Source organism: Medicago truncatula, chromosome 6 (assembly GCF_003473485.1).
Source record: "Medicago truncatula cultivar Jemalong A17 chromosome 6, MtrunA17r5.0-ANR, whole genome shotgun sequence".
Lineage (NCBI taxonomy): Eukaryota > Viridiplantae > Streptophyta > Magnoliopsida > Fabales > Fabaceae > Medicago > Medicago truncatula.
This window is the reverse complement of record NC_053047.1, coordinates 2,191,860-2,206,613: the sequence shown is the minus strand read 5'-3', so window position 1 is coordinate 2,206,613 and position 14,754 is coordinate 2,191,860. Positions and strand designations below refer to the sequence as shown.

General features: G+C 32.6%; 2 protein-coding genes across 13 annotated transcripts; one reads left to right on the top strand and one right to left on the bottom strand.

Annotated features, from left to right (window-relative positions):
- The first annotated feature begins 549 nt into the window (after nucleotides 1-549).
- LOC11428439 (metalloendoproteinase 1) lies at nucleotides 550-2,806 on the top strand. The gene is made up of 2 exons (XM_003618301.4): nucleotides 550-1,372; nucleotides 2,193-2,806. The coding sequence occupies exons 1-2, from the start codon at nucleotides 604-606 to the stop codon at nucleotides 2,423-2,425; spliced, it is 1,002 nt and encodes a 333-aa protein (XP_003618349.1). The 5' UTR covers nucleotides 550-603; the 3' UTR covers nucleotides 2,426-2,806.
- Nucleotides 2,807-8,034: 5,228 nt separating this feature from the next.
- On the bottom strand, nucleotides 8,035-12,926 carry LOC112422542 (uncharacterized). Of its 12 annotated transcripts, XR_005646714.1 has the most exons (9): nucleotides 12,550-12,926; nucleotides 12,116-12,282; nucleotides 11,913-11,979; nucleotides 11,486-11,655; nucleotides 10,520-10,732; nucleotides 10,128-10,425; nucleotides 9,566-9,611; nucleotides 8,865-8,934; nucleotides 8,035-8,767 (listed from the first exon to the last, which is right to left on the bottom strand). XR_005646714.1 is itself a non-coding variant. In XM_039835261.1 (8 exons), exons 4-8 carry the CDS (start codon nucleotides 11,531-11,533, stop codon nucleotides 8,925-8,927), a joined length of 615 nt encoding a protein of 204 aa, XP_039691195.1. In that variant the 5' UTR covers nucleotides 11,534-11,655; nucleotides 11,913-11,979; nucleotides 12,116-12,282; nucleotides 12,550-12,926; the 3' UTR covers nucleotides 8,035-8,924. The 12 variants fall into 12 exon arrangements, 4 of the variants coding, with proteins under 4 accessions (XP_039691195.1, XP_039691194.1, XP_039691193.1 ...); XM_039835261.1 differs by having other exon boundaries at nucleotides 8,035-8,934; XM_039835260.1 differs by lacking the exon at nucleotides 8,865-8,934.
- Nucleotides 12,927-14,754: the final 1,828 nt, after the last annotated feature.

Genomic DNA, 14,754 nt, shown 5'->3' with positions numbered 1-14,754 from the left:
AGGCAAATTAGGATTATTATAGGTTTTATAATACTCCATCAATTCATTCATTGATTCCATCCATCCACTAAATTACCTTAAAGTTATTTCGATCTCATATATAAGCAAATGCATCTTTTTTTAGGTTTATTAAATAATTAATGTATCTGATCTATATTATAAATCAGATACATTAATTATTCAATAAATTAAAAAAAAAAAAATCTTATATATGACACCGCTAGGAGTACATTGGTAAGATTTTTAAGAAATTGTGAGGTCTTTGTTGTGCTCTTGGATCACTGTATCAATGATAGGGGTTGCAATTTCATTCATTATTACATCATCTGTTCAATTCATTCACTCATCTATTCCATCCATCTAACAAATTACCATAGAGCTATATAAAATTATGGATTTTTAAAAATAAAAGGCATCTAATCCAAATAACAAAAAATGATTAATTGCATCACATGCATTTTTGAAAGAAAAAAAAGTTAAACAACTAGTCCACCGAAATCATGCAACACATGTCTTTTATTTGTGTATAAATACCCATACATCCAATTTATCACCCAAAACAATCATATATAGAGCAAATTAATATCACACTATAGTGCCAATATGGCTCTTAATCTCGCTAAACTTTCAATCTCTTTCCTTTTATTACTCCTTTTAGAAAATCCATTTTCCATTGTTGAGTCAAGAACCATAAAACCTTCCAAGGATTCATTCACCCAAAGTCTTCAAAACCTCAAAGGTGTTCAAAAGGGACAAACACAAAAAGGCATTGGAGAACTCAAAAATTACCTTAAAAGATTTGGCTACCTAAATGTTCAACATGACGCTACTCCTTCCACTACTCTAAACGACCATTTTGATGAAAACTTGGAATTTGCCCTCAAAGATTTTCAAACATACCATCACCTACATGTAACTGGTCGTGTAGACACTACAACCATAAAAATCTTGAGTCTTCCACGTTGTGGTGTCCCTGATTTACCAAAACATAGTCACAAACAAAATGGTTTAGAGATGTCTTCAAGCTATGCCTTCTTCCAAGACTCACCAAAATGGAGTGACACAAAAAGGAATTTGAAATACATGTATAAATCAAGTGTTGATGTGTTGAGTATGGATGTTGTGAGAAAAGTGTGTGAGAATGCGTTTTTAAGTTGGTCGGAAGTTAGTGATTTCACATTTACGGAAGTTGGGGATGAAGGCTCGGCCGATATAAAGATCGGATTTCACCGTGGTAATCACGGTGATGTTTACCCTTTTGATGGGCCAGGAAATGTTCTAGCTCATACTTTTCCTCCAGAAGATGGAAGACTCCACTTTGATGGAGACGAAAACTGGACCAACAATCCCACAAGTCTTGAGGATAACTTTGGTAAGTAATACAATACTAAAATAGAACTACATAAATTTGTTGAAAAATACATGAATTTCATCTAATAAAAAAAGAAATATTAAAAATACAATATTAATCTCTTTTATCATTTCTTTAACTAGTATATAAACTGAAATTTAATTACTCTTTTTTTCATATTATAAGTGGTTTTAGAAAGAGAAAAAAAAAATCATTTTGTGTGTTGTTTATAATTTTAATAAAATATGAATTATTTTTTCTATTAGAATACCCTTGACTAATATTAAATTTTTTGTCAACTTTTTTCTTTTACAATTATGAACTAAAATGAGAGATCTAGTAAAAAAATATATACTAGCATGAGAAATATTAAGGTATGTTAGAAAATTATGCAATATTTTGTTTTATAAATTCTATGATACTGATAACATTTCTTAACTATGTATCAAAATTTAAACGGCTTATAATCATGAATGATGTTATGTTGGATGTGTAAGTAAGACAAGATGTGATAAGATTATAAAATAACCATATTAGAGAGAGTTGAGGTAACATCTATAGCAGAAAAGATGGTAGAAGTACAGACTTAGGTGGTTTGGACATATAGCGAGAAGACACATAGATTTTATAGTAAGGAGGGTAGATCAGAATGAGGATGGTCGACTGATTAGTAGAGGCAGAGGAAGACCTACAAAAACTAATAAAAAAATGCTTGGTTGTTGTTGTGGGCAACTTATAAACACACTTTTAATTAATGCTCGCTTATGTTGAAATTGTTCCAAACTTTTCTGTAGATTTTCATGTTGTTATGCGTGCTTAACTACAACAAAAATTATTTCAGGTCTTCATGCTGGATTGTTGGGGAAGGAATCTAATCCCTTCCAAAGACCAACGGCTACGACAAAACAATTTGATTTGGAAACTGTGGCTTTGCATGAAATGGGTCACCTTTTAGGGCTTGCACACAGTACTGACCAAAATTCAGCTATGTATCCCTATTGGGCAGGTGTAAGGAGAAATCTAAACCAAGATGATGTGGATGGAATCACGGCTCTTTATGTGCTTCATCGTTAACTAGAAATAGAAACTAAAATCTTTGTTCCACACTTAATTAAGTTATGGGAAAGGGTTGTTATATACTTCCTCCGTCCCAATATATAAGCAAAAATTAGTTAACATAAATTGATGTATTTGATACAATTTTTGAACTAAATACATTAACTTTTGTTGACCAATTTTTTGAAAGTTGGTTGCTAACTTGGTCGAAAGTTGGCGTGAATTAGATGTGTAATTATAGATAAGACACTACACTCTAATGGTTATGAGCACGATTGAGATGAGTGATTGTCTAGCTTATATTTTATAGAAGCACTAAAAAAAATCAAAGTAGTATAAATACATTTTAAAACTATGGAACATTTGAAAAATAAGAAAAAAAACATTTTAATGAGTATAGATCAAATTCACTACTTTAAGGTTTACTAGACTCGATCAGACATATATCGCGCATCAATCATTTGCACCAGTTAATTAAACATATTTTTACCTTAGGCTTTCTAACTAGAGATACAAAATAGGGTTGTGTGGTCATTTTCATTTCTTTGTGATTTTAAAATATTATATAGTTTAACAGAGAAAGTCTATTATAGTCACAACCCCAAATCAAAAAGATTTAGGCACACTCACATAAACTAATAATGTGGACGGATGCAACTTTCGATATTTGGAAAGTATTAAGGATCTTTATCAAGAGGTGATAATCTTATAATTTCTAATCTCCGAGAAGAGATCTACATGATTCCTTAGCGAGATCAAAATATCACTACCTACTACACGAAATTGAGGAAATTATGGTAGGAAATGGACAATTTTTACCATTGGATTTTGCCAACAAATGTCTTAAGGATAGTTGTTAAAGAAATCACAAGTAGTTGTTTTACATTAGAAATTAAAATTTATAAACTTTTAAAAAGTTAAATAATTCATCACTTCAATATTTTTATTTTTGTTCTCTTAACCTATATCCAAAGTGTTGGGATCAGTGTGCGCAAAACGGAATCTGCGGAAGCTTAAATTATCTCTTTTTGTGGAACCTGAACAATCCAATTTACCAGCACAGCCAACTATGATGATTCTAACAGCCAGAGAGCAAACCCTAAATAGGTATCTGAAACAGACACAAAGAAAAGACCAAACTACTTAGAAAAATTATCAAAGTATCAAACTAGGTAACAAAAATAACATACTAAATTTCAGCCGAAACGGAGATCGTTTGCCAAACACACTTTTGTCACCAGAACCCAAAATCTACCTCCTCTGTCGTATGACACTCTCTGTTTATTTTCAACTAGACCATTGACCCGTGCTAACGCACGTGTCATTTAAAAAAGATAATATTCACTGAAAAAATAAGACATTGTAGTTCGCGTGAATCTAAAAATTGTCGTGAATCAAAGCAAAATGTCAATACCAAAGACTTTGTTATTGTTCCATAATTCTAGTACGTAGTTCCTGTTACTTTAAAATAACATATAATTTTGAAAGGGAAATTGAAGTTCGTTGACATGCAAATAGTTTCAATAAGTAAGAAAATGAATAGTACACAAAAAAGTCCTACACATTACGGAAAACTTCTCTGTAGACCACATTTGATGCAACATCGGTATCATCGTCGTCGTCATTAATCAATATTTTTAAACCACCCCTCGAAGTAACCCGTGATATTGCGACGTACAACTGTCCATGTGAAAAAATAGGAGACGGTAGGTAGACACCAACATGTTCTAGCGACCGACCCTGACTCTTGTTAATAGTCATTGCAAATGAGACAGATATCGGAAACCGCCTTCGTTTAAATTTGAAAGGAATTCTATTATCAGATGGTGTTAGCGATAATCTTGGAATCAACACCTTCTCACCGATATTAGAACCTGATATTACCCGTCCTTCGAGCACAAATTTTCCTATCTTTGTAATGATCAATCTCGTACCGTTACATAAGCCCAAACTTTGATCCATGTTCCTGAGTAACATGACAGGTGCTCCTACTTTCAGTCGCAACCGATGATTTGGCAATCCAGACGCCACAATGGTGTTGAGGAATTCAGGAGTGTGGATGTCATCTACTGCGTCACCATCTATGTTTTTATGATAAGGTGTATCGTAACTCAAATATATTTTTTCTTCACCAGGAATCAAGTCTAACACATAATCATTAACCTGTTCAACAATGGTATTCTTTGGCGCCAAATGTGAGCAACTCGCACACTCATCTTGAGATTCTTTCTTCCTCCAGAAACAGCTGAGATTGGAGTGTATTTGGAAGACATCATTGGCTTGTTTTTTCCTTTCCAAGAAAGAGGATGCTTATTTAGATTGAGATGGTTTGGCTAATAGGTTATGATATATTTATAGGGAAAAAGGAGCAATACGTGTTAGTAGGATATGTCGGTTGAGCAATAAAGAGTATTAGTTATCAGGATAAGCACAAAATAGTGGAACAAAATTAGGAAGTGGCCAACATTTTAGGATAAAGATTAATATGAATAAATGAAATTAATATTGTTGATGGGGCACTTTGTTTTACTTAAGAATTGGCATGTAAATAGGGAGGGGGCGCAGAACAAAGGGATGTAGTTGAAGTGGAATAAAATTATGCCCAACATTTTTGGATAAAGATTAATATGAATAAAATGAAATTAATATTTTTGATGGGACATTTTTTTTTTACTTAAGAATTACCATAGTTGACTCGCCAAAACATATTTTAGAGATGTGGATGAAATGTGTAGTAGTTACTTGAATGAGAGGAATTAGGATTTTTAGTTTGTTTCCACCCAAAACATATTTTAGAGATGTGGATGAAATCCCCTACTTATTTGAATGAGAGAAATAAGGATTTTAGTTTGCTTCCACCAAAAAGTTACTTTAGAGATGTGGATGAAATCTCTTAGTTACTTGAATGAGATTAGGATGTTTAGCTTGTTTCCACCCAAAACATATTTTACAGATGTGGATGAAATCCCCTACTTATTTAGAGATGTGGATGAAATCTCTTAGTTACTTGAATGAGAGAAATTAGGATTAGGATTTTAGTTTGTTTCCACCCAAAACATATTTTAGAGATGTGGATGAAATCTTTAGTAGTTACTTGAATGAGAGGAATTAGGATTTTTAGTTTGTTTCCACCAAAACATATTTTAGAGATGTGGATGAAATCCCCTAATTATTTGAATGAGAGAAATAAGGATTTTAGTTTGTTTGCACCAAAAAGTTACTTTAGAGATGTGGATGAAATCTCTTAGTTACTTGAATGAGTGAAATTAGGATTAGGATTTTAGTTTGTTTCCACCCAAAACATATTTTAGAGATGTGGATGAAATCTTTAGTAGTTACTTGAATGAGAGGAATTAGGATTTTTAGTTTGTTTCCACCCAAAACATATTTTAGAGATGTGGATGAAATCCCCTAATTATTTGGATGAGAGAAATAAGGATTTTAGTTTGTTTGCACCAAAAAGTTAATTTAGAGATGTGGATGAAATCTCTTAGTTACTTGAATGTGAGAAATTAGGATTAGGATTTTAGTTTGTTTCCACCCAAAACATATTTTAGAGATGTGGATGAAATCCCCTACTTATTTGAATGAGAGAAATAAGGATTTTAGTTTGTTTCCACCAAAAAGTTACTTTAGAGATGTGGATGAAATCTCTTGGTTACTTGAATGAGAGAAATTAGGATTAGGATTTTAGTTTGTTTCCACCTAAAAAAATATTTTAGAGATGTGGATGAAATCTTTAGTAGTTACTTGAATGAGAGAAATAAGGATTTTAGTTTGTTTCTACCCAAAACGTATTTTAGAGAATAGGATTAGTAATTGTTAGTAATAATGTTACTAAAAGTGTCACCAAAAGGTAGTAATTGTTACTAATAATGTTACTAAAAGCTATGCTACTAAAATGCTTCAGTAACACAACTATGCTACTAAATTGATTCAGAAACACAAAAACATACACACACATATAAGTTTCCCTTGTTATCAAAATTCACGTTACTAAATTGTTTGAGCAGCACAAACACAAAAATATAAATCAAAAACCAAAGCAAGCAAGGCTAAATTATTTATGAAATTCAAGGGACATTTGCTAAATTCAAAGACAAAAAAATAGATGCTTCCAAAACTCTAAGAAACTAAAAATTAAAATTCAAAGTGGAAAGGTGTTGCACAATTTATCTAAACATGGACTAATTGTAAATAACATCAAGGTAGATGGTATCATGTGACCCAACCATCGGAGCACCCCCTCATATCTTCACACCTTCACGGAGCCTGCGAGCTTCCACAAACCTATTCCAACGCCGTCCTATCTTGAAGTGTTCATAAGGAAAAGTTGCAAAAGTTAGCTCACAAGCCCATCTGTTACCGCAATCATCGATAATATTCACAGTTGTTAAGAGTGTATCAAGCATCTACGGAACATTGCCGGTGTATAGAATCTGCAAAATTAGAAATCCATGTAACTTATATCAACTAAATGGAAAAGGAACAAAAGAAGTTAAGGTGGACACGAAAAGTGTATCATACCATGCAACCTTTAGTAAAATCATACTCAGTTAATTTTTTTTCGAAATCAAGAACCATGTCAGTGATATTGTGACGATAAGCGAGAAGAGATGTTATTGGGGGGAGATAATCATCGAAAGTTGCTTGCAAATTCATCTTGTCAAGAAGGAAATGGATAGGGGGATCAAAAACCGAGTAGGGGATAATCTTGTGAAACTATCAGTCAATATTGCATAGCGCCCAATTTGATCTCCGAAATCACCGCCAAACATGTTTGGCAAGCATACTACTCCCTAAAAAATAACAAACAAAAACATCACAAACGTTGATAAAATAGAATGCAAATAATTAAGAATATGTATATTTCGCAAAAAACACATACAACATCAATGTCATATTCAACGATATATGATCTGTATTTCAGTCTCAGCTTGTTGAATGCTTTGTCAAGATCGGAAAGAGGGTTTTTCACCAACGGACCTACAAAAGATTGAAAGGGATTGAAAGGATGGAAGCCATGTTGATTAAGAAATTTCGGTTTAAGAGAAAGGTATGGTTTTAAAAAGAGATTTTGGTTTAGGAGAAAGGATTAAAATATATTGGTGAGGGTTTGGAGGAGGGGAGTTAGGAAATATGGTTTATGGAAATCAATTAGATAGGTAGAAATTTCGGTTTAAGAGAAAGGTATGGTTTTAAAAAGAGATTTCGGTTTAGGAGAAAAGATTAAAATATATTGGTGAGGGTTTGGAGGAGGGGAGTTAGGAGATATGGTTTATGAAAACTAGATTACTAACCCGTGCGCCGCACGGGTTTTATGAGATGAAAAACATTCGTTAACAATTTAAAAAAAAAAATGAACATTGCATTATATAATATTGTCTCTCATTATTATAAATCTCTGTGAATAGAGTAAGATGATGAAATGACAAAAGAAGTCGAAAAACCAAAGATTATTATTTATAGGCCAAAATTACGTAAAGAATAAACAATAAACAACATAATAAAAACTCATGTTCAATGACATGATAATAATAATTTGAATCAAAACAAATACTTTAGTTACAACCAAACAAAATACTTACTAAGATATTTAAGAGAAAAGACTATTATTGATCAGAAGATAAAGAAAAACGATCGAGCCTCACTAAATTTATTTATATCAAGTACAATTTTTCTGTTTCTTATTCTCAATGTATAAATTACATATTTTAGCCATACAAACTCTCAAATTTAGCAGCACTACACACAATCCTTGACTACTTCTATCAGCTCATTTCTTGAGTTTCTAATACCACTTGTCAATTGCCAAACATTATCACTAATACAATCTATCTCTTAGGACAAAATCTGCTGCCACACTCTTGGAACTTTGATCAAACTTCAACCGCATTTTTCACTCATGATATCAAAGGCTTGTTGAACTGTTTCTCATTGTCATTTTTATGCAACGTCACTTTTACATGTGCCCTGCACCTTTGCATAAAGCATGGTTGCTAACAAAAGATCAAATAGGCACTATTGTTGTCATGATGCTTTGGTTTTTTATCTTCTACTTTCCGTTCTGCCTGTGAGCCTGGAAAGTTTTACTTTTGATATATAGTTTGACTGTGTTAGAAAAATCGTAACTTTGAGAGACAAATTATGGACTTCTAACTTTAATGATGGTTTTTTTTGTCTGCTCAGTTCCTAATTCTACTCTCAAAGTTACTCCACAGTCAATCATCATAAACCACTACTCCTAAGAAAAGTATTTCTCCAAGCTTGAAACACCTTAAATCCATCCTTTAATTATACTAACAACCATGGTGCCTATTTGAAGTTGTTAGCACCTGCTGGATATGTAAATTAATAAGCCTACAACAATAAAAACATTAGGTAAGGAGACTGACAACAATAAATCATTATAAGGAGAGCTCTTAATGCTGAAATTAATAATTAGGAAGTTCTATACAGTAGGACAAATTTTCCGAAAGAAATTCTTCTTGTATTTGCTCTATTCTTCATGTTTACTTCACATAGTCCTGTTGCATAAAACTAACATTATTTCTAAATAGTTAATAGGACAAAAAAGAAAAAGAGACTAAACACACAAAAACAACACCAATATTCATGAAAACTTCAAAGCTTAGTTCCCTGAATTGTGCCCATGAGCAATTGCTATTTATGACTAATAGGTTATAATGAGTAAAAATTTAGACCATTGTTGGTGGCCATCATCAAATGGAGAGAACACTAAATGTCATAAGTTCTTCAAAAATCATGACTACTACCCACAATCACTTTTTTCTAGAGAAATACTTAGTCAACCCTCCTCTTTCATAAGTTCATAGGAAATATGTCTTAAAATGAGCACATGAAAAGGGTTTGTTTTAGTCAAGCTGAAAAATATTTAACCTGTGCAATTTGAGATATATTCATCAATTCATTACTGCAAGTTCAATGAAAATTTAAGTTTCATCTGAGGAGAAACAGAAAATCAATACATACTAAATAATTAAACTTTAACACACTTAGAAAGAAAGAGTGAGAATGGCTTTTATAAACCAGACATAAGTTTATAAGTGAATGAAAGACCATGGTCAAACCATATATCCATCCGTTTAGAGAAAAAAAAATCCTTCAGCCATCACAATTTTGATTGAAACTACATACCTAGATAGTGCCGGCACAACCAACTTTGAAAAAAATGAAATCATTTCTGCCAAAACAATATTCATAAGCTAAATATTCAGATCATATATTTTACCTATAAAAACAACTTTACTTTTTAATATTACACATAAGAATACAACTTTCTAAATGCAATGCTATACTTTTCAATACTAATTTTAAAATCACTACTATATACTACTTCACTCTCTGTTATGACACTATTTTATAGTTATTGTATTGCTTTCAATAACAATGATAAATAAATCAAGTGCTCCATTTATTTCATTTTTTTGAATTCATAGTCAATATACATAACTGATAAATTTGGTGATGAGTGTAAATTGCATAAGACCCTAAGAAAGGCAATTGAGTTGAAGTACATAACCACATACGTATATTTCAAGTCATCCTAAAATATAAGATGAATGAAAGTAAAGTAAATAAATTTTCCACTGATTCCATAAATATAAAATTAATAGGTAGTGACAAAATTTAAGAAGAACAAAAGGTATAAGAAAATAAAATAAAAACAAAAAAGGGAAGAACAATGCAATAGATTCACCTTGAAAAGTCACCTGCACACAAAACAGTAGCATGCAGAGACATAAAATTGGGATGAATTCAAGGTAAACAATTTCATTTTTGCCAACCATCAGAGCACCCGACTTGATTTGTGCAACTTCACAAATTCTGTGCGCAGCTATCATCTTTTTCCACTCACCAGCAATTTTCCTGTGACAGTACGATATAGATCCTAAAAAAAGAGTGCAGTTCCACTTGTTGCCACAATCGTCTATCAAAACCAAAGCCGTGGTCCTTTTATCCAGTGCAGATTCACAAAAACCATTGTAGACCAACTTCTATCAATCAAGAAAAAATAGAAATAATAAGTAAGTTTGTCTATAAAAGTTATAATAAAAAATGGGAGTTGACAGATGGTTATTCCAAACTGACCCAACCCAACATATACCATAGTGATCCAAGCACCGAAACGGATATCATAGAAATCACGCAAAGCGAACAATCCTTAGGTTTAGCATATATACTACCTTTTCCTTTTTCAACCGCAACATCAAATTGATTGTTACATGGATCAATCAATGTTGCATAGTGATTGATATCATTACCAAAATCAGCAACCAACAAAGGAGGCAATAACACAACATCCTATATGACAGTGAAATGTTAGCATCATTAAAAAAGAACAAAAATATAATGAAAGATCAAAGAGAAAGAAAGTACACACACACATCATTAACATGAAAACCAATGGCGTATGTTCGATATTTCACCCTGAGTTCGTTTACATATTTATCGAGATCAGTGAACGGATTTTGATCCAATGGAGTTGTGCATTAAAAAAAATATCGCATCAGTTAGCATGGTAGTAATACGGAGATATCATTAAACTAAAATAAGCATTACTAATTAAGATAACCTTCAAACAATGCAGTGCAAGAGCGATTCAGCACTTGTAATCGAATGGCAATCAGAGTGAAACAACTGATATGGGTTTTGACATAAATGAATGGGAGCTGAAGTGAGAAGCTTGTTAACATTTAAACAAATGAACAGTTTAATGTATTGATTCATTATTTTCTCGACCAACTTTTCATTATAAATTTCATTTCACATTCAACTAAAAAGATAGTTCTCTTGTACCAAAAAAAAAAAATAGTTCTCTTGCACACAAACATCGGAAAATCCACTACAATCAGATTCCAAACAACTATAGAGCTCAATTTTTGGTTAATAAAATACAAACACAGAAAGAAAGCTTTCTCTTTGTAGGGTGACGGGCTAATTAGAAATTTCAAAAACATAAATGGTTCAAGAAATCTGATGTAATTAAAACAAAGTTCATGAATCATATACTTAAAAAAAAAAAAGGTTAAAAGTAGGTTAAAAGTAACTCCTTACATGTAAATCCTTTGAGAAAATAATGAACACAACATTCGCAACCCACATACTGATTTTCTACATCGAACAGTCACCCTTTCACCACCGTCTTCAATCCGTCAGATTTTGAGTCCAAGAAATCAAGTCAACCAACACCCCTCACTAACATCTCCTTCATTACGATGCTGCTGCTGCATCAAAGTTTCCGAGAATTGAAAGCATATTAATGTTAGGATATGTATCACTGTAATTTAAAACACTGCAATAAAGAAAAGTGCAGACCAGACCTCAGATCATTAATGAAATGAAGAAAATGCCTTACTGTCATCACTTAAAAATAGGTATTTGATATTGTAGCCTTCAAGTAGAAATCGCCGTAACAAAAGAAAGAGAATAACAACAAATACTTTAAACATAATTTAATGTTTTAATTTCACATTTGACTTACTTTATAGATTTAAAGAGTAAATATGATTATCCCTCGGTAAGAAATCACACTTCCCCTGTTTCTGCATCTGTCATTCAATCATCAAATGAGCATATATTCAAATGAGCAAGATATAATCAGGGCTTACAGGTTTAGGTTACCAAATGGGCATAAAATCAATTGAATGAAGCTTATTGCATAAACTACAACTAAACAAAACTCACCATGATGAAGCTATTCAATATTCTGCTCTCCACATTAGAACACATAAAATGGTTCATGGTTGTTATCAAGAACCAACTCTCAAATGGTTTTACAGCTCCTAAAATCTCAGCAATTTGAGTATACTTTATAGTCACCATTAATTGCTGAAGGGTTTGATGTTGATTACCTAGAAATTTAGCAAATACACACAGAGAAAATAAATTAAATACATACAAATTTCTAAGGCTTATTTTTCCATACCTTTAAGTAGTTTATGCAAACAACTATCTGTCAATTTTCATATAGCAACATTTATACAAAACAGCACAATATATATATAATAAACATTTTCGTAGCTTTCCTTTCATGAAAACACAAATTTATGATGATAAAACACAAAATCAAAAGGCAAATTAGTGATTGCATAAGAAATTAGAGAGATAGAGAGATGAACCTATGAGAAGAACCTCGTTGCCGGAGGAGACAAAGTGGCGGCTGATACAGGAAGTGTTCGTTAAAAGTTCAGATCCGTGATGGAGGAGACGTCGGAGGAGTAAAACGGTGGAGATCGATGGAGTAGAATGACAGCGGAAACTGAACTCGACGGAGATGGAAGCGATAGAGATGACGTCGGAGATGGAAGCGATAGAGATGACGGCGGAGACGGAAGCAAGAAGCGATAGAGATGACGTCGGAGATGGAAGCGATAGAGATGACGGCGGAGACGGAAGCAAGAAGCGATAGGATTGAGTGGGAGATGAAAATTTTGGGGGTTAGGTTTAGACTGATTGGAAAAATCTGAGTGGAGTTGATCGGGTGTGAGAGAAAAGGGAGAGATATGTGAGAAGATTAGGTGTGAGTTAGGGTTAAAACGGTAAAATTAAGGCATTAGGGTTAGGTTAAAATTAGGGCAACAATAAGCTTACTTGTTAACTTTAATATATAAGAAGATCAATTAGATAGGTTTTAGGAGGAGTGAAGTTAGGAAATCATGGTTAGGGTTTGGAGGAGGGGAATTAGGAAATATGGTTAGGTTTTGAAGGAGGGAAAAGTTGCTAAAATATTAGGTTAAACTATTAGGTTAAAATTAGGGCAACAAAGCTTTGTTTAGGAATAAGAAGATGTGCGCCGGTCACAATTGTTTTTCACGCACACACCCCTGTTCTGAAACTAGGAAAAAACAATTCCCTTTAATAACCACACACAAGGCATTTTAAGCCATTCACACACAAACACGTGGCACAAAAAGCCCAATCACAACACGCACATTTTATTTTCTTTTTCTAAAATAAATGTGTGGCCCCCACTTGAAGAGGGACCCACCCAACACAAAAGACACTCTTGAGCATTTTTCTTTGCTCTTTCTTTACTTGGTTGCACATGTAACATTAAATGTATAATTACTCTCTTGTGTTACTCCCTACCATCAAAGAATACAAAACGGAAACCAAGTTGCTTGGGCTCCAGTGGCAAGGAGCTCCTTCCAAGGACGTATTCGGGGAATACCGGGTTCGATTCTCAGAGAACAACGCTTAGCCAGTGCGCATGTCTCTACGCACGAGCCGGATTAGTCGTCCACCTTTGATGGGTCAGAAACCAGTGCAAAAACAAAAAAAAAAAAGAATACAAAGCGGAGATTACTACATCCGATCACATTTATAAGCAAAAAATAACTTTTTAGATTCATTGAACAACTAATGTATTTGACATATATATTGACCCAATAGATTACTTATTCAATAAACTTTAAAAGTTATTTTTTCTTTTAAATATGATATAATGGAGTATGTCATAAGGTCTCTTATTTTAGTCATTGCCCTAATTTTAAACTATTGATGTTTGTATAACAATTAATTAATGATAAATATAAAGATATTTTCGCACTTGTGCATGCATATATATATATATATATATATATATATATATATATATATATATATATATATATATATATATAATTTAGTAAAAAAGTACTATATATCAATAAGTGTATAAAAACTTGGGTTAATGGTGCTTTACCCCCCTGTAATATAGGTCATTTCTGGTTTTCCCCCCTGTAATTTTTTTTTTATTTTTAATTTCATCCTTGTAATTTGAAGATTTTTTGGTTTTGGACCTTCATGGAAAATTTCACTCCCTATAATTTGAGCAAATTTAGGTTTACCCCCTTGTAATTTGAGCAAATTTCGGTTTACTCCCCCTGTTAATTTGAGCAAATTTCGGTTTGCCCCCTGCCATATTTTCGATTTTGTACAGTCAAAATTCATGAAGGTCCAAAACCAAAAATCTTTGAATTACAAGGACGAAATCCAAAAAAAATATTTTACAGGGGGTAAAACTGGAAATGACCTATATTACAGGGGGGTAAAACACTATTAACCCTAAAAACTTTAAACTATCAAAGATATAAATTAAATTGAAGGAAAGTAAGAATAATTTGCTCTAATTTAAAATAATGTTGGTACAGTGCTCACCTATCTTAATATATAATATTAAGGTTCGCAATGCATACTTTATTTGCCTAAAACCTAAATCCCTCAGCAGGAATTCCCTCACCCTAATCTATTTAATTCTGATTTTTGAATTCCAAATTTAATATAGTGGATAATTATGATTGAAATGCAGACAACCATAGTCTTTTGGTTTTCTCCATTCTGCA

What these genes read in the sequence shown, in the direction of transcription:
- LOC11428439 (XM_003618301.4), top strand. Translation starts at nt 604, where the DNA reads ATGGCTCTTAATCTCGCTAAACTTTCAATCTCTTTCCTTTTATTACTC. An exon ending in AAGTCTTGAGGATAACTTTG is followed by an intron (nt 1,373 to 2,192) that starts GTAAGTAATACA and finishes AAATTATTTCAG; the next exon opens with GTCTTCATGCTGGATTGTTG.
- LOC112422542 (XM_039835259.1), bottom strand. Translation starts at nt 11,533, where the DNA reads ATGTGGGTTGCGAATGTTGTGTTCATTATTTTCTCAAAGGATTTACAT. An exon ending in TTTTCTCAAAGGATTTACAT is followed by an intron (nt 10,733 to 11,485) that starts GTAAGGAGTTAC and finishes ACTGTCATATAG; the next exon opens with GATGTTGTGTTATTGCCTCC. An exon ending in TGTGCAGGTGACTTTTCAAG is followed by an intron (nt 8,935 to 10,127) that starts GTGAATCTATTG and finishes TTTATGCAACAG; the next exon opens with GACTATGTGAAGTAAACATG.